Here is an 18571-nt window from a genome sequence, read left to right as displayed (position 1 = left end):
ACCCTTATCCAGGAAAATCCCTAACTCGTACCCAGGTAATAAAACCCTTGCCCGGGTAAAACCCTAACCCTTACCTGGGTAAAACCCAAATCTCTCTACAACCCAACCCCCTACATTTTAAAACACATTTATTTATTGACTTTTTATAATGTCGGTTTAATTAGGAAAAGTAGGTTTCCACACACAGTTTATGTACAATAGTTACATAGACAACAGAAAGGCAGTTGGTAAGCCTTACAATGCATTCCAACATCCTTATTGTTATAGCTACACTCAGTACAGAGAGAGCTGTACTCTTCCGGAAACAAGTGGTTCTTATTGGATCCTCCCTGTTTCTGTTTTCTTCTGTTCGCTGTCTAATGAACACCACCCCTCTCTCTGTGTCTCCAGGGTGTGAGTTCTTTAAGGACTACAAAGATAGAGACTACACCGCTGAGGGACTAGTATTCAACTGGAATCAGGTATTGTGTTTGACGCACACACACAATCTCTGAGATTCCTCATATCTATCCATCCAGATGAACTATTCTCTGGGCTTGTATTGACAATGCGTCTTGAAGTTAGGACTTCTGATGTAGGATCCGGTCCCCCCCTGTCCATTTATCTTATTCATTGTGATCTCAAAGACGTAACTGAACCTAGGTGAGCACTCTTACACGCTTTAGGAATAGGAGCTCAGATCTCAAAACATACTGTTTCATTGTTAACCTTCATCAACAGGATTTTGTGGATGCTCCTTTGACAATCCCTGTGTGCTTTACCAAGAACTTGAATATAGACTGGAGTAAATATCAGGTATGTCTACTAATACCTGAATATCAGGTGCATCTACTTCTACTTTCCCTATATAACCATAATTATACTGTATTCAATACTTCAGCGAGCTGTGATTCTGAGTCTTTCCTGACATTAGTGGTCTCACAGTGACCTCTGTAGGTGGGTTATGAAGCTGCATCTGTTTGCTGGCTAATCATTTCTCATGTTAAACAAAATGTCTTGATATTTATTATGTCCATTGTTCCATTGTTTTCAGATTTTGCTGATTAGCAGTTTTTTTTTTAGGAAAGTTTTACTTGCTATAACTGTGATATGTGGTTTTCGCAACTAGTTACCTTAAATTGAATGATTGAAATGTTATCTAGAAACGGTTTAAATTCAGTCTGTTATACCTAATCTGGTAACTCAAGTCAACTTTTTGTAATTTTATCATACTTTTTTATTTTTATCACTGTGTTTAATGACATTGTCTGAAAGCTTTGAAAACATCCCAAATACAGCATCTATACATCATCTATACAGCTAAGAACAACAATGTGATGTGAAAACAAGTTGACACTGAGGCTAAAGAAAGTGTGCTTTATCAATATACCTGATTTGTCTAACTGTTATGTTGGACAAAATCAAGACGTTAATATTCTTGTAATGATTTTTGTATAAAAAAAATCTTAAATTACACCTCAATTAGAGCAAATTCTGAAATAAGTAATAAAAAATAAATAATTTGACAGCCCTAGTTTAAATGCATATGTTTAGGTTATAAGCGATGAAGTCCCCACATCAGGGCCACGTTCACTTGGCAAATGTTGTGGAATGTTGCAGATAGACATGTCATGAATAGCGCTGATGTGATTCCTTATTCCACATGTCTGTCTGAATGTTAGTGCACCCCAGATGAAAACGTGTTGTGTGTGGGTGTGTGTGTGGTGGGGTCTGGTGTGTGTGTGTGGGGGGGGTCTGGTGTGTGTGTGGGGGTCTGGTGTGTGTGGGGGGTCTGGTGTGTGTGTGGGGGTCTGGTGTGTGTGGGGGGGTCTGGTGTGTGTGTGGGGGTCTGGTGTGTGTGTGGGGGGTCTGGTGTGTGTGTGGGGGGGGTCTGGTGTGTGTGTGGGGGGTCTGGTGTGTGTGTGGGGGTCTGGTGTGTGTGTGTGGGGGGTCTGGTGTGTGTGTGTGTGTGTGGGGGGGTCTGGTGTGTGGGGGGTCTGGTGTGTGTGGGGGGGTGTCTGGTGTGTGTGGGGGGGGTCTGGTGTGTGTGGGGGTCTGGTGTGTGTGTGTGGGGGTCTGGTCTGTGTGTGTGGGGGGTCTGGTGTGTGTGTGGGGGTCTGGTGTGTGTGTGTGGGGGTCTGGTGTGTGTGTGGGGGTCTGGTGTGTGTGGGGGGGTGTCTGGTGTGTGTGTGGGGGGTCTGGTGTGTGGGGGGGTGTCTGGTGTGTGTGGGGGGTGTCTGGTGTGTGTGTGGGGGGGTCTCTGTGTTCCTCTGTTTCAGTCTTGGGACCTGGTCCAGCAGACCCAGAACTACCTGAAGCTGTTGCTTCACATCATCAACAGCGACGGTCAGTGCCTGTGTGTGGGTGTGTGTGTGTGTGGGTCTGGTGTGTGTGTGGGGGGGTGTCTGGTGTGTGTGTGGGGGTCTGGTGTGTGTGTGTGGGGGGTCTGGTGTGTGTGTGGGGGGTCTGGTGTGTGTGTGGGGGGTCTGGTCTGGTGTGTGTGTGGGGGGGTGTCTGGTGTGTGTGGGGGGGTCTGGTCTGTCTGGTGTGTGTGTGGGGGGGGTGTGGGGGGGTCTGGTGTGTGTGTGTGTGGGGGGGTCTGGGGGTGTGTGTGTGTGTGTGTGGGGGGGTCTGGTGTGTGTGTGTGTGTGTGTCTGGGGTCTGGTGTGTGTGTGGGGGGGGGGGTCTGGTGTGTGTGTGTGTGGGGGCTGGGTTCACATCATCAACAGGGGTCTGGTGTGTGTGTGTGGGGGGGGGGTCTGGTGTGTGTGTGTGGGGGGTCTGGTGGGGGGTCTGTGTGGGGGGTGTGTGTGTGGGGGGTCTGGTGTGTGTGTGGGGGGTCTGGTGTGTGTCTGGTGGGGGTCTGGTGTGGGGGGGTCTGGTCTGGTGTGTGTGTGTGTCTGGGGGTGGGGGGTCTGGTGTGTGTCTGGTGGTGTCTGGTGTGTGGGGGGGGGTCTGTGTGTGTGGGTGGTCTGGTGTGTGTGTGGGTGTGTGTGTGTGGGGGGGTCTGGTGTGTGTGTGTGGGGGGGGGGGGTCTGGTGTGTGTGTGTGTCTGGTGGGGGGGGTCTGGTGTGTGTGTGGGGGTCTGGGGGGGGGGGTCTGGTGTGTGTGTGGGGGGGGGGGTGTCTGGTGTGTGTGTGTGGGGGGTGGTGGGGGGGTCTGGTGTGTGTGTGTGTGGGGGTCTGGTGTGTGTGTGGGTCTGTGTGGTGGTGTGTGTGTGGGTGGGGTGTGTGTGGGGGGGGTCTGGTGTGTGTGTGTGTGGGGGGTCTGGTGTGTGTGTGGGGGGTCTGGTGTGTGTGTGTGGGGGGTCTGGTGTGTGGGGGGGGTCTGTCTGGGGTCTGGTGTGTGGGTGGGGGGTGGGGGGGGTCTGGTGTGTGTGTGTGTGTGTGTGGGGGGGGTCTGGTGTGTGTGTGGGGGGGTCTGGGTCTGGTGTGTGGGTCTGGTGCGTGGGGGGTGTCTGGTGTGTCGTGTGGGTCTGGTGTGTGTGTGTGGGGGGGGGTCTGGTGTGTGTGGGTGGGTGTCTGGTGTGGGTGTGTCTGGGGTGTGTGGGTCTGGTGTGGGTCGTGTGGGGGGGTGGGTCTGGTGTGTGGGTGGGTCTGGCTCCTTGGGGGTGTCTGGCTCCTTGGGGGCTGTAACCAATTTCTTTCAGGAAGTAAATTGACCTAGAAAAGACTGGTTAAGTCCTATCTCATATCTCAAAGGGTCCAGTGAGGGTCTCTGAGATGTTGAACTACTAGTCTTGTTCATGGGCTTTATTCCTCATCACTTCCTAATCTCTATAAAACCTTGTGTCAACCTTCATTTCTTAAGTGGTTCTGATTGGGTTTGCTCCCTGTAGACGAGAGCGGTCTCCTCGTGCACTGCATATCCGGTTGGGACCGGACACCTCTCTTCGTGTCCCTCCTGCGTCTCTCGCTGTGGGCAGTAAGTGTTCTCCTCTTATCTCTCTCTTTTATTCCTGTCCATCTGTTTCTCTCTCTATTTTTCTCTCCTAGGCTTGGGCGGCCTTCATACCGACCTTGTGCCGTACCAGGGTATTTGGTAATACCGGCATTGATCACAAGGGGCGCTAGTTTCAAAACCCACTGAGCCTTTGTAATCCGAAGGTTAGCAATGCTAACAAGTACATGTTAAATCCCATAGGGAATGCTAACTTAATGCTAACGATTGCATTGTGAACATTTTATAGTCTCTGACTTAAACTATTTTCATGACAGACATCCCAGCTCATAAAAGTATACCAAGTAACCAACAAAATGCTACTCACAGTTCTCTGCACCCTCAAAACAAATATTACACAGCAAGGCTCATGATCCAGAAGGAGATTCTCTGCATGCAAAGCTTGATTTTGAAAGAAGCTAACAACTTGAATTCCGCTATTTCAGCCACACCCGTTGCTGACAGGTGTATAAAATCGAGCACACAGCCAATACATCTCCATAGACAAACACATTGGCAGTAGAATGGCCTGTACTTAAGACCTCAGTGACTTTCAACGTGGCACTGTCATAGGATGCCACCTTTCCAACAAGTCAATTGTAAGTGCCCCGGTCAGTTGTAAGTGCTGGAGCAACAACTGCTCAGCCACAAGCTCACAGAACAGTAAAAATCATCTGTCCTCGGCTGCAACACTCAGGCAAAGTTCCAAACTGCCTCTGGAAGCAATGTCAGCACAAGAACTGTTCGTCGAGATCTTCCTTAAATGGATTTCCATGGCAGAGCAGCCGCACACAAGCCTAAGATTACCATGTGCAATGTCAATCTTCGCCTGGAGTGGTATAAAGCTCGCTGCCACTCTGGAGCAGTGGAAACGTGTTGTCTGGAGGAATGAATCACGCTTCACCATCTGGCAGTCCGACGAACAAATCTAGGTTTGGCGGATGCCAGGAGAACGCTACCTGCCCCAATGCATAGTGCCAACTGTAAAGTTTGGTGGAGGAGGAATAATGGTCTGGGGCAGTTTTTTTATGGTTCGAGCTTGGCCCCTAAGTTCTAGTGAAGGGAAATCAAATTTTATTGGTCACATACACATGGTTAGCAGATGTTATTGCGAGTGTAGCAAAATGCTTGTGCAAATCTTAACACTACAGCGTCCAATGACATTGTAGATGATTCTGTGTTTCTACCTACAGTGGGGCAAAAAAGTATTTAGTCAGCCACCAATTGTGCAAGTTCTCCCACTTAAAAAGATGAGAGAGGCCTGTAATTTTCATCATAGGTACACTTCAACTATGACAGACAAAATGAGGAAAAGAAATCCAGAAAATCACATTGTAGGATTTTAAATTTATTTATTTGCAAATTATGGTGGAAAATAAGTATTTGGTCACCTACAAACAAGACATCTCACAGACCTGTAACTTCTTCGTTAAGAGGCACCTCTGTCCTCCACTCGTTACCTGTATTAATGGCACCTGTTTGAACTTGTTATCAGTATAAAAGACACCTGTCCACAACCTCAAACAGTCACACTCCAAACTCCACTATGGCCAAGACCAAAGAGCTGTCAAGGGAAACCAGAAACAAAATTGCAGGCTGGGAAGACTGAATCTGCAATAGGTAAGCAGCTTGGTTTGAAGAAATCAACTGTGGGAGTAATTATTAGGAAATGGAAGACATACAAGACCACTGATAATCTCCCTCGATCTGGGTCTCCACGCAAGATCTCACCCCGTGGGGTCAAAATGATCACAAGAACGGTGAGCAAAAATCCCAGAACCACACGGGGGGACCTAGTGAATGACCTGCAGAGAGCTGGGACCAAAGTAACAAAGCCTACCATCAGTAACACACTACGCCGCCAGGGACTCAAATCCTGCAGTGCCAGACGTGTTCCCTGCTTAAGCCAGTACATGTCCAGGCCCGTCTGAAGTTTGCTAGAGAGCATTTGGATGATCCAGAAGAAGATTGGGAGAATGTCATATGTTCAGATGAAACCAAAATAAAACTTTTTGGTAAAAACTCAACTCGTTGTGTTTGGAGGACAAAGAATGCTGAGTTGCATCCAAAGAACACCATACCTACTGTGAAGCATGGGGGTGGAAACATCATGCTTTGGGGCTGTTTTTCTGCAAAGGGACCAGGACGACTGATCCGTGTAAAGGAAAGAATGAATGAGGCCATGTATCATGAGATTTTGAGTGAAAACCTCCTTCCATCAGCAAGGGCATTGAAGATGAAACGTAGCTGGGTCTTTCAGCATGACAATGATCCCAAACACACCGCCCGGGCAACGAAGGAGTGGCTTCGTAAGAATCATTTCAAGGTCCTGGAGTGGCCTAGCCAGTCTCCAGATCTCAACCCCATAGAAAATCTTTGGAGGGAGTTGAAAGTCCATGTTGCCCAGCAACAGCCCCAAAACATCACTGCTCTAGAGGAGCTGCATGGAGGAATGGGCCAAAATACCAACAACAGTGTGTGAAAACCTTGTGAAGACTTACAGAAAATGTTTGACCTCTGTCATTGCCAACAAAGGGTATATAACAAAGCATTGAGATAAACTTTTGTTATTGACCAAATACTGATTTTCCACCATAATTTGCAAATAAATTCATAAAAAATCCTACGATGTGATTTTCTGGATTGTTTTCGTTCTCATTTTGTCTGTCATAGTTGAAGTGTACCTATGATGAAAATTACAGGCCTCATCTTTAAGTGTGAGAACTTGCACAATTGGTGGCTGACTAAATACTTTTTTGCCCCACTGTATGTGGCAACCGTTTGTGGAAGGCCCTTTCCTGTTTCAGCATGACAATGCCCCTGTGCACAAAGCGAGGTCCATACAAAAATGCTTTGTCAATATCAGTGGGGAAGAACTTGACTGGTCTGCACAGAGCCCTGACCTCAACCCCATCGAACACCTTTGGTATGAATTGGAACACCGACTGCGAGCCAGGCATAATGCTATTGTGGCTGTATGGAAGTCCCCAAAGCAATGTTCCAACATCTAGTAGAAAGCCTTCCCAGAAGAGTGGAGGCTGTTTTAGCAGCAAAGGTAGGGACCAGCTCCATATTAATGCCCCTGATTTGGGAATAAAATGTTCACATACTTTTGCTACTATATTAGCTAACCAAATGCACAACTGCAGAGCATTTAGCACATTGTGTGTGTGCTTGTAAACCAATACCAGTTCACTGGTTACTACCTGTACTCTTCATAATGAAAAATGTGACAGGTGAAATGAAGAACGCAATCTGCTTTAACTCCTAATGTATTGCACAAGTTGACTGCAGGTATTTACATAAAAAGTAGCAAAAAATATCCAAATGTATTAAAAAATGTAAATAGTTTCAACGGTATTGAAAAACCATCCCGTGGTTATTTCCAAATAACTCTCTATACCGTAAATACGATATACCTCTCTCGCGCTCTCTTGCTCTCTCTCTCTACCTCTACCAACCAGGTATCCATTTTGTAATTCAATTCCAAAGGCACTTCTTCAAAATTAATGTTCTGTAATCCCACAATGAATTCATCAGCTTTGACCCCTCCGTGCCCCTCCCATTTTATATATTCATACGCAAATGGAATTCAGATTCAAGACCCACCGCTTAATCACCAGATTCAATATTCAGTGTCTGCGTTTATTTAAAATGTAATATTAGGTTTGGCCATATAAATATGCATCATATTTCAAATACTATTTGAAATCTGTTAAATACTTTCAGCGTTTGCTTTAGCTTGCCCAAAGTGTCAGGTGGGTGGGTTTTGGCAGATTGGGGACTGTTCCATTAAACCAGGGAACCTCAATCAAGCCCAGCTTAAAGGGCCAATCAGTGGTTGAAACAATAACAAAGTGTTTTCTCTGCCACTGTCTCTGTAAAAAGCTGAAGGATAGGGCTAGAGAAATGTAATCGCTCTCAAAGTCAAAGACAGGACTGATGTAAGGACTGACCATCCATGATATCATCATTGTTGTTTTAACCATGTTTTCAGGCTGTGCATTGTTTTGTATACATTTTACTTTGTTTAGAAATATTGGAGTAAAACCAACTTATATTTTGGGCTCTGATGGGGTACGACAGTTAAATTAAGCTCATAAATTAAATTCTTCAATGGGTACATATCATTTAATGGATGTCCCAAAAATCTATGTAGCAATTGCTGATTGCCTCTTCAAGTATTTGAAATGATTTCAAAATAATATTTGAACCCAGGAATTTGTACCTGACACTTTTCACTACATCTATCATGCATGGGTTATCTTACAAACGGAATTTAAAAAATAGACAGAGGATAGCGGCTAGCTCGTAATCCAACGACCATGCCAATGCCACCATGTGGTGCCCATTGAGGCTAATTTGCATTCTTGAATGAATTTTTTTCTAGGATGGTGCCGTCCACGCCAGTCTGGAGCCGGCTGAAATCCTCTATCTGACCATCGCCTACGACTGGTTCCTCTTTGGGTAAGGATTCACATTGAGCTCACAATGGACCTCTCCTCTTCTCTTCGCTCTCATATATATAATTACCGCTGTGCATCTCTCCAATGTTTAACTCATCAAATGGAGTCAAAAAGAAAACGTCCGCCCTCCAGATAGCCCAATAGAGTAATTATTCTTGTCCAAACTCCTGGGACTGCTTTCAAGGAGGAGGGATGGGACCAACCAAGAATAGTACACACACACACACACACCTTCCATTCTTCCTTCCTACGATCCATCATAATTGGGCATTTTTTTCAACTGTCGGGTTTGATGTGGTGGTCTGTCTTGATTTGTTATCTCTCCATCACTTAAAGGTAGACCCAGCGATATGATTTAGATGCAAGAAGTAAACATCATAGTGGGTCATTTTCCCCAACAACTAAGAGTGTTGAAGCGCAAGGCTAAACCTTTCTGCAGCGTGAAGAGAACCCGTGAACTCTTGCATCGTACTCATCACAATATCTGCAGTGCTGCTCGTGGCAACGTCATCTCGCTGGGTCTAACTTTAAACTCCCATTGAGAGTTGGTTCATTTGTTCGTTTCACCTTTAAATGTGAAAGGTAACTTGACTGATTCGGGTTCAAAGCCAGAGGTCAGAGATGATAGGAGGGATGATGGGTCAATTGGTTATTGGTATACTTTTATAAACAATGAGTTCTAAACTGAATCCTCTTCTTTTTGCTTTGCAGTCTCCATCTTCACTTTGATCTTAAGATTTATACTGTTTGATCAAATAAGTATATCAATTGTAAAAGTATAACTGGCACACCTACATTGTTACCAGGAGCATGGAGAAAACTGTATACTGAAAAGGAATTGAGAAAGTATGAAGGAGTTAAATAGGTTGGTTGGGGATGGTGGCTCATAATCATATGTAGTAAAGGGTTCTTAGCTAGATTTTTTTGACGGATTCGGCGATCATTGTCACCGATCTGGTCTGTGTTTCCTACAGTCATATGCTACCTGATCGCCTCAGCAAAGGAGAGGAGGTCAGTAGTACTCTAACACAATATCAATGCAATGGCGTGTGTGTGGAATATTAAAACATTGATTATACATTTTTCTATTTAGTTAATATGGTTCTTGCCCCCAAGTTCAAACACTGTTGCCACCCTCTTGAATTAGTTTTTTAGGAATTTACTGCACCAAAGTAGATTGAATGGCTTGTAAAGATAAGAGTACAGCTTTGTCTGATACATTTTATGAAACTGATTTACCAGACTACTGTAACTATTCACTAAGTATGTTCCAATTTTCAACTAAAGTGAGGTGTTTGGGGGTGTTTTTCAAAACTAGGGGGCAGTATTTTGTCACGTATTTAATGAATCTCCAACACTAAACTCCTTCTATTCCTCCTGGCAGATTTTCTTTTTTTGCTTCAATTTTTTGAAGCACATTGTCTCAGAGAACTTCTCTGCCATGAAGAAACCGAGGTGAGTGAAATGTCCCGGAACAACAGACGTTTGAAATGTAAATGCACTTTTTATAAAACGTTGTCCGTCCCTGAAATGGAAACCCTAGTCCTTATATAGTACACTACCATTACCAGAGCACTATTGGCCCTGGTCAAAAGTGGTGCACTATATAGGGAATAGGGTGCCATTTCGGGGACGCATACATTGTCATTCAGCCTGTACACCCAGTTTACAATGCCCTTAAGCCACTCTTTTAGATGTTTCAACAGGAGAGTTGTAAGTATACATACAGCCACTCAGGGCAATAATGCTGTTATTTCATGGTCCGATTCCCACTACGACAAAACAGATTTTTAAAAAAGTGTTTTTTCTTTCTCTCTGTTCTTTGATCGATCGCTCTCTTTCACTTTTTTTCTCTCCTCCCTCCCTCGCTCTCTTTCACTTTTTTTCTCTCCTCCCTCCCTCGCTCTTTTTTTTCTTTCTTTTTTCTCCTCCCTCCCTCGCTCTCTTTCACTTTTTTTTTCTCCTCCCTCCCTCGCTCTCTTTCACTTTTTTTCTCTCCTCCCTCCCTCGCTCTTTTTCTCTCTCTCTCTGTCTCTCTGTGTGTGTATTGTTTCAGCATCCCTTTTTCTCTCCTCCCTCCCTCGCTCTTTTTTTCTTTCTTTTTTCTCTCTCTCTGTCTCTCTCTGTGTGTGTTGTTTCAGCATCCCTTTTTCTCTCTCTCTCTGTCTCTCTCTGTGTGTGTATTGTTTCAGCATCCCTTTTTCTCTCCTCCCTCCCTCACTCTTTTTTTTCTTTCTTTTTTCTCTCTCTGTGTTGTGTTGTTTCAGCATCCCTTTTTCTCTCTCTCTGTCTCTCTCTGTGTGTGTGTTGTTTCAGCATCCCTTTTTCTCTCTCTCTGTCTCTCTCTGTGTGTGTGTTGTTTCAGCATCCCTTTCTCTCTCTCTCTGTCTCTCTCTGTGTGTGTATTGTTTCAGCATCCCTTTTTCTCTCCTCCCTCTGTCTCTCTCTGTGTGTGTATTGTTTCAGCATCCCTTTCTCTCTCTCTCTGTCTCTGTGTGTGTATTGTTTCAGCATCCCTTTTTCTCTCTTCCCTCTGTCTCTCTCTGTGTGTGTATTGTTTCAGCATCCCTTTTTCTCTCTCTCTCTGTCTCTCTCTGTGTGTGTATTGTTTCAGCATCCCTTTTTCTCTCTCTCTGTCTCTCTCTGTGTGTGTGTTGTTTCAGCATCCCTTTTTCTCTCTCTCTCTGTCTCTCTCTGTGTGTGTTGTTTCAGCATCCCTTTTTCTCTCTCTCTGTCTCTCTCTGTGTGTGTGTTGTTTCAGCATCCCTTTTTCTCTCTCTCTCTGTCTCTCTCTGTGTGTGTATTGTTTCAGCATCCCTTTTTCTCTCCTCCCTCCCTGCTCTTTTTTTCTTTCTTTTTTCTCTCTGTGTGTGTTTGTTTCAGCATCCCTTTTTCTCTCTCTCTCTGTCTCTCTCTGTGTGTGTGTTGTTTCAGCATCCCTTTTTCTCTCTCTCTCTGTCTCTCTCTGTGTGTGTTTGTTTCAGCATCCCTTTTTCTCTCCTCCCTCCCTCTCTTTTTTTTCTTTCTTTTTTCTCTCTCTGTCTCTCTCTGTCTCTCTCTGTCTCTCTCTGTCTCTCTCTGTCTCTAACTCTGTCTCTCTCTGTCTCTCTCTGTGTGTGTGTTGTTTCAGCATCCCTTTTTCTCTCTCTCTCTGTCTCTCTGTGTGTGTGTATTGTTTCAGCATCCCTTTTTCTCTCTCTCTGTCTCTCTCTGTGTGTGTATTGTTTCAGCATCCCTTTTTCTCTCTCTCTGTCTCTCTCTGTGTGTGTGTTGTTTCAGCATCCGTTTTTCTCTCTCTCTCTCTAACTCTGTCTCTCTCTGTCTCTCTCTGTGTGTGTGTTGTTTCAGCATCCCTTTTTCTCTCTCTCTCTGTCTCTCTCTGTGTGTGTATTGTTTCAGCATCCCTTTTTCTCTCTCTCTCTGTCTCTCTCTGTGTGTGTGTTGTTTCAGCATCCCTTTTTCTCTCTCTCTCTGTCTCTCTCTGTGTGTGTATTGTTTCAGCATCCCTTTTTCTCTCCTCCCTCCCTCGCTCTTTTTTTCTTTCTTTTTCTCTCTCTGTCTCTCTCTGTCTCTCTCTGTGTGTGTGTTGTTTCAGCATCCCTTTTTCTCTCTCTCTCTGTCTCTCTCTGTGTGTGTGTTGTTTCAGCATCCCTTTCTCTCTCTCTGTCTCTCTCTGTGTGTGTATTGTTTCAGCATCCCTTTTTCTCTCTCTCTCTGTCTCTCTCTGTGTGTGTGTTGTTTCAGCATCCCCTTTTCTCTCTCTCTCTGTCTCTCTGTGTGTGTGTTGTTTCAGCATCCCTTTTTCTCTCTCTCTCTGTCTCTCTCTGTGTGTGTGTTGTTTCAGCATCCCTTTTCTCTCTCTCTCTGTCTCTCTCTGTGTGTGTATTGTTTCAGCATCCCTTTTTCTCTCCTCCCTCCCTCGCTCTTTTTTTTTTTCTTTTTCTCTTTCTCTGTCTCTCTCTGTGTGTGTTGTTTCAGCATCCCTTTTTCTCTCTCTCTGTCTCTCTCTGTGTGTATTGTTTCAGCATCCCTTTTTCTCTCCTCCCTCCCTCGCTCTTTTTTTCTTTCTTTTTTCTCTCTCTCTCTCTCTGTCTCTCTCTGTGTGTGTGTTGTTTCAGCATCCCTTTTTCTCTCCTCCCTCCCTCGCTCTTTTTTTCTTTATTTTCTCTCTCTCTGTCTCTCTCTGTGTGTGTGTTGTTTCAGCATCCCTTTTTCTCTCTCTCTCTGTCTCTCTCTGTGTGTGTATTGTTTCAGCATCCCTTTCTCTCTCTCTGTCTCTCTCTGTGTGTGTATTGTTTCAGCATCCCTTTCTCTCTCTCTGTCTCTCTCTGTGTGTGTGTTGTTTCAGCATCCCTTTCTCTCTCTGTCTCTCTCTGTGTGTGTATTGTTTCAGCATCCCTTTCTCTCTCTCTGTCTCTCTCTGTGTGTGTGTTGTTTCAGCATCCCTTTCTCTCTCTCTGTCTCTCTCTGTGTGTGTATTGTTTCAGCATCCCTTTTTCTCTCCTCCCTCCCTCGCTCTTTTTTCTTTCTTTTTTTTCTCTCTCTGTCTCTCTCTGTCTCTCTCTGTGTGTGTGTTGTTTCAGCATCCCTTTTTCTCTCTCTCTCTGTCTCTCTGTGTGTGTGTTGTTTCAGCATCCCTTTCTCTCTCTCTGTCTCTCTCTGTGTGTGTATTGTTTCAGCATCCCTTTTTCTCTCCTCCCTCCCTCACTCTTTTTTTTTTTCTTTTCTCTCTCTGTGTGTGTGTTGTTTCAGCATCCCTTTTTCTCTCTCTCTGTCTCTCTCTGTGTGTGTGTTGTTTCAGCATCCCTTTTTCTCTCTCTCTGTCTCTCTCTGTGTGTGTATTGTTTCAGCATCCCTTTTTCTCTCCTCCCTCCCTCACTCTTTTTTTTTCTTTTTTTTTCTCTCTCTGTGTGTGTTGTTTCAGCATCCCCTTTTCTCTCTCTCTGTCTCTCTGTGTGTGTGTTGTTTCAGCATCCCTTTTTCTCTCTCTCTGTCTCTCTCTGTGTGTGTTGTTTCAGCATCCCTTTTTCTCTCTCTCTCTGTCTCTCTGTGTGTGTATTGTTTCAGCATCCCTTTTTCTCTCCTCTCTCCCTCGCTCTTTTTTTCTTTCTTTTTTCTCTCTCTCTGTCTCTCTCTGTGTGTGTTTGTTTCAGCATCCCTTTTTCTCTCTCTCTGTCTCTCTCTGTGTGTGTATTGTTTCAGCATCCCTTTTTCTCTCTCTCTGTCTCTCTCTGTGTGTGTATTGTTTCAGCATCCCTTTTTCTCTCCTCCCTCCCTCTCTTTTTTCTTTCTTTTTTTCTCTCTCTGTGTGTGTGTTGTTTCAGCATCCCTTTTTCTCTCTGTCTCTCTCTGTGTGTGTGTTGTTTCAGCATCCCTTTTTCTCTCTCTCTCTGTCTCTCTCTGTGTGTGTATTGTTTCAGCATCCCTTTTTCTCTCCAGTTTCCACAGAAGGAAAAACTCTCATTTCAAAGATACTGATTTCACAGTGGACGACCTCTGCCAGTTGAGTAAGTTGTTACCCTGGAGACATTTCAAGAGCTTGAGACTAAGGTTCTATTAGCGTTATTGACCAAATTGAGTTATTGACATAGCCTTGTTCTGTTCAATGTTTTCTAGCCATGTAGTACTCTAAATACCACAGTTTAAGTTGTTAGAGAAAAAATACAATAAAAAAATTGGTGACACCATTCAAACCAATGAGGGTTCGGAACTTAAAAGCCAGTTATCTCAGTCATATTTTTGCAGATTGAACCTTGTAGTCCCAAGCTCTCGATTTGCAACTGTTTATTTTCTGCATCAAAAGTGGGTTTAGGTGTTGGGATGTTTTTTTTGCATTTTTAAAGCTTATTTTGCATTTTGCCATGGCTAATCCTGTGTTATTTTGCTCAAACATAATAACAAAATGTATACTGCTAAATTCATTGTTTTGGGGAATTTTCAATTCTCCCTGAGTAACTTTTATTTTGGTGATTGTTAGTTTTCAAAGATTATACTATAAAAAATATATAGGTCCATTTATCTTTTCTACATATTTTATATCTGGTTTTAATCATTACATTTGACACAGAACTTTTTCCATACCATATTATAATTTAGTTTTACAGTTTGGACTTAGGCGACCTGAAAAAACGGTTAGGCGACCCTCCAAGGATTTCAATGGCAGAAAATCCCTGTTATATGAAAGGGATAATCAACAAGAGGCTATGTATACTATGGAAAATAATGCATGATCTGAAAAATGTGTGCCACGACTCACCTTCCACAGAATTGCATTATTTTCCAGAGAACACATAGAGCCGGAAGTTGATTATCCCGCTTATGCAATGACTATAATTTAAACACATTTGTCGCTAGAAAATGTGTTCATTTGCCAATAGAAATGCACTGAAGTAGCTAGCTAGCAAGTTTACTAGATAGCTACAGCAGTTGCCTTGGTAACCAAACTGACTGACTTGCTAGCTTAGCTATCCAAACCATCAGTCCTCTTAGCTTGCAATGAAAATCTAATTAAACAATGGCAATAATATTTTAAATTCATCTTTTGCTTTCAAAAAGCAGCTCAAACATAGAACATGTAAGAATGATATTCATAGCCGTTGAATATTGCTGTGCATTATAGGGAGATAATTCACGCTCTCCGCTAGTGCGTCGTAGCACAAACCTTCCACATCAGGCATTATGTTCCATATAACTTATAGCCCCTTGTTGATTATCCCTTACATAATACTTTATGACGTCACAGTACCTACATGTACTTGGTAGTCTGTGGCTCATTAAACAGGTTTTCTTTTTTTTAACTAGGCAAATTCTTATTTACAATGACGGCCTACCAAAAGGCAAAAGGCCTCCTGCGGGGACTGGGGCTGGAATATATAATATAAATATAGGACAAAACACACATCACGACAAGAGAGAACACTACATAAAAAGAGACCTAAGACAACAACACAGCGTGGCAGCAACACCTGACAACACAGCGTGGCAGCAACACCTGACAACACAGCGTGGCAGCAACACATGACAACACAGCGTGGTAGCAACACATGACAACACAGCATGGCAGCAACACATGACAACACAGCATGGTAGCAACACAACAAGGTTGCAGTATAAAACATGGCACAAAGGGCAAGAAGGTAGAGACAACAATACATCACGCAAAGCAGCCACAACGGTCAGTAAGAGTGTCCATGATAGTCTTTGAATGAAGAGATTGAGATTAAACTGTCCAGTTTGAGTGTTTGTTGCAGCTCGTTCCAGTCGCTAGCTGCAGCGAATTGAAAAGACAAGCGACCCAGGGATGTGTGTGCTTTGAGGACCTTTAACAGAATGTGACTGGCAGAACGGATGTTGTATGTGGAGGATGAGGGCTGCAGTAGATATCTCTGATAGGGGGGAGTGAGGCCTAAGAGTTTTTAAAATGTTTATAAATAAGCATCAACCAGTGGGTCTTGCGACGGGTATACCGAGATGAACAGTTCAGAGCAGTATAGAGTGCAGTAATGTGTCCTATAAGGAGCACAAGACTTGTGGTAGAATAATTAGTATCGCTGCTAATGAGGATGGTATGCCATAATAATGAGAACTTTAGATAGTTCATTATTATATGTTACATAAGGATAGAGGTTTGTACAGTGGTGCTAAGAAACTTTAGAAAAGCCATGGTATGAATTCCCACTGTACCTCAGTTCTGATTTAACATGATGAGCTTTTATGTCTTGTCCCCTCGACATGATACACAGAGCTTTGAACAGAGCTGCATTTACAGCTAATGGAAACAATTCACCAGATGTCCAGTTTGTGAACGCAGCCTCCACCCACCTCATTTCATAATAATTCTGTTTGTTGATATCGACTCTTGCGTTCACAGACCTGTTTGTCTCCATGTAAATTGTTGAGGCTGGGTTTGACTACAAGCTGTCACCTACTATGACGTCTCTGACCATTAGCTGTCATGTTATGATTCCCAGAGCCAGTGTATTTTTAATTAGTACCTCCCCTACAACTAGTCTCTCCTCTGATTGGTCTGATGGCCTGTCCGCTAAACCCGTGTCTCCTGTGTGATTGGTGCAGAGTCCAGGGACCGGGGCAGCGTGACCAGCCTGAGCAGTGACTTCTCTCTGATCACGGAGGACGTGGGCGGAGCCACCTGCCTCACCAACGACGCCGTGGACCTGTTTTCCGGCCAGCCCCTGGCAGCCTCCAGCTGGTGAGTTCTCCTCCCCCTCTCCGTCTGTCTATTGGTGTGACCCGTAACGTTAGTATAAAAATAATTATCTTAATTAAATCATTTAGTTAGCAGACGCTTTGTGTCTGCCCTGCTCTATATGTTGTCATGTTGACAAGTCTTCCTTCCATCGAATCCATCGAAGTCCAGTATGGTTGTAACTTCTATGGAGAGAATGTGTTCTCAGCCAACTTGCCTAAAAGTAATACCAAATGAAGGGTAAGATAACGTCAAACCTAACTCTCCTTTTCTATGGCCTCCCAGGAGGAAGGGACACAACTCGTCCCCACAGACGGTGCTGTGGAACCGGCCCAACCCCCTGCAGGAGCGGCTGGCCCACCCCCTCAGTCAAGAAACCAAGTCCTCCAGCTCTTCCTCCTCCAACCAATCAGAGACGGGTTTCACGCGCGCAGGCAGCAGTCCTATGTCTGTGCCCGGGAGAAGGTAAGCCTTCACCTAGAAGTCAGTCGTAGTTTTTTTTTATTTGAAAGATTTATTTCCAGTCTATTCAGAAGGCGATGGTATGAAATGAGTGTGGAAACAGAAATAGATGTGCAGCATGGGGTCGGAAGTGGGAAGTTTACATACACCTTAGCCAAATACATTTAAACTCAGTTTTTCACGATTCCTGACGTTTAATCCTTGTCTTAGGTCAGTTAGGATCATCATGTCAGAATAATATTAGAAAGAATGATTTATTTCAACTTTTATTTCTTTCATCACATTCCCACTGGGTCAGAAGTTTACATACACTCAATTAGTATTTCGTAGCATTGCCTTTAAATTGTTTAACTTGGGTCAAAGCTTTCCACAAGCTTCCCATAATAAATTGGGTGAATTTTGGCCCATTCCTCCTGACAGAGTTGGTGTAACTGAGTCAGGTTTGTAGGCCTCCTTGCTCGCACACACTTTTTCAGTTCTGCCCACAAATTTTCTATGGGATTGAGGTCAGGGCTTTGTGATGGCCACTCCAATAACTTGACTTTGTTGTCCTTAAGCCATTTTGCCACAACTTTGGAAGTATGCTTGGGGTCATTGTCCATTTGGAAGACTCATTTGTGACCAAGCTTTAACTAGCTTTCACTGATGCCTTGATGTTGCTTAAATATGTCCACATAATTTTCTTTCCTCATGATGCCATCTATTTTGTGAAGTGCACCAGTCCCTCCTGCAGCAGAGCACCCCCACAACATGATGCTTCCATCCCTGTGCTTCACGGTTGGGATGGTGTTCTTCGGTTTTCAAGCCTCCCCTTTTCCTCCTTTTTCCTGCTGTGGATATAGATACTTTTGTACCTGTTTCCTCCAGTATCTTCACAAGGTCCTTTGCTGTTGTTCTGGGATTGATTTGCACTTTTCGCACCAAAGTACGTTCATCTCTAGGAGACAGAACGCGTCTCCTTCCTGAGCAGTATGACGGCTGCGTGGTCCCATGGTGTTTATACTTACGTGCTATTGTTTGTACAGATGAACGTGGTACCTTCAGGCGTTTGGAAATTGCTCCCAAGGATGAACCAGACTTGTGGAGGTCTACAATTTTTTTCCTGAGGTCTTGGCTGATTTCTATTGATTTTCCCATGATGTCAAGCAAAGCGGCACTGAGTTTGAAGGTAGGCCTTGAAATATATTCACAGATAGACTAATTGACATCATTTGAGTCAATTGGAGGTGTATCAGAAGCTTCTAAAGCCATGACATAATTTTCTGGAATTTTCCAAGCTGTTTCCAAGCTGTGTAAAGGCACAGTCAATTTAGTGTATGTAAACTTCTGACCCACTGGAATTATGATAGTCAATTATAAGTGAAATAATCTGGTAATAATCTGGTAAAATTGCGTGTCATGCACAAAGTAGATATCCTAACCGACTTGCCAAAACTATAGTTTGTTAACAAGAAATTTGTGGAGTGGTTGAAAAACAATTTTAATGACTCCAACCTAAGTGTATGTAAACTTCCAACTT

General features: G+C 44.0%; 1 protein-coding gene across 2 annotated transcripts in view; it reads left to right on the top strand.

Moving 5' to 3' along the window:
* Positions 1-18571, top strand: part of LOC112246236 (myotubularin-related protein 14-like) — a 41810-nt gene that overhangs the window by 8918 nt on the left and 14321 nt on the right. For both annotated transcript variants that reach the window (XM_042324785.1, XM_042324784.1), the window contains exons 8-17: positions 391-461; positions 721-795; positions 2259-2325; positions 3818-3903; positions 8309-8385; positions 9359-9395; positions 9769-9839; positions 13824-13891; positions 16458-16593; positions 16876-17055. In XM_042324785.1, the coding sequence (XP_042180719.1) occupies positions 391-461; positions 721-795; positions 2259-2325; positions 3818-3903; positions 8309-8385; positions 9359-9395; positions 9769-9839; positions 13824-13891; positions 16458-16593; positions 16876-17055 (868 nt within the window). The remainder of the gene's footprint in view (positions 1-390; positions 462-720; positions 796-2258; positions 2326-3817; positions 3904-8308; positions 8386-9358; positions 9396-9768; positions 9840-13823; positions 13892-16457; positions 16594-16875; positions 17056-18571) is intronic.

This window comes from Oncorhynchus tshawytscha, linkage group LG07 (assembly GCF_018296145.1).
Source record: "Oncorhynchus tshawytscha isolate Ot180627B linkage group LG07, Otsh_v2.0, whole genome shotgun sequence".
NCBI lineage: Eukaryota > Metazoa > Chordata > Actinopteri > Salmoniformes > Salmonidae > Oncorhynchus > Oncorhynchus tshawytscha.
The sequence above is the reverse complement of the archived record's forward strand: the minus strand, read 5'-3'. Positions and strand labels throughout refer to the sequence as shown.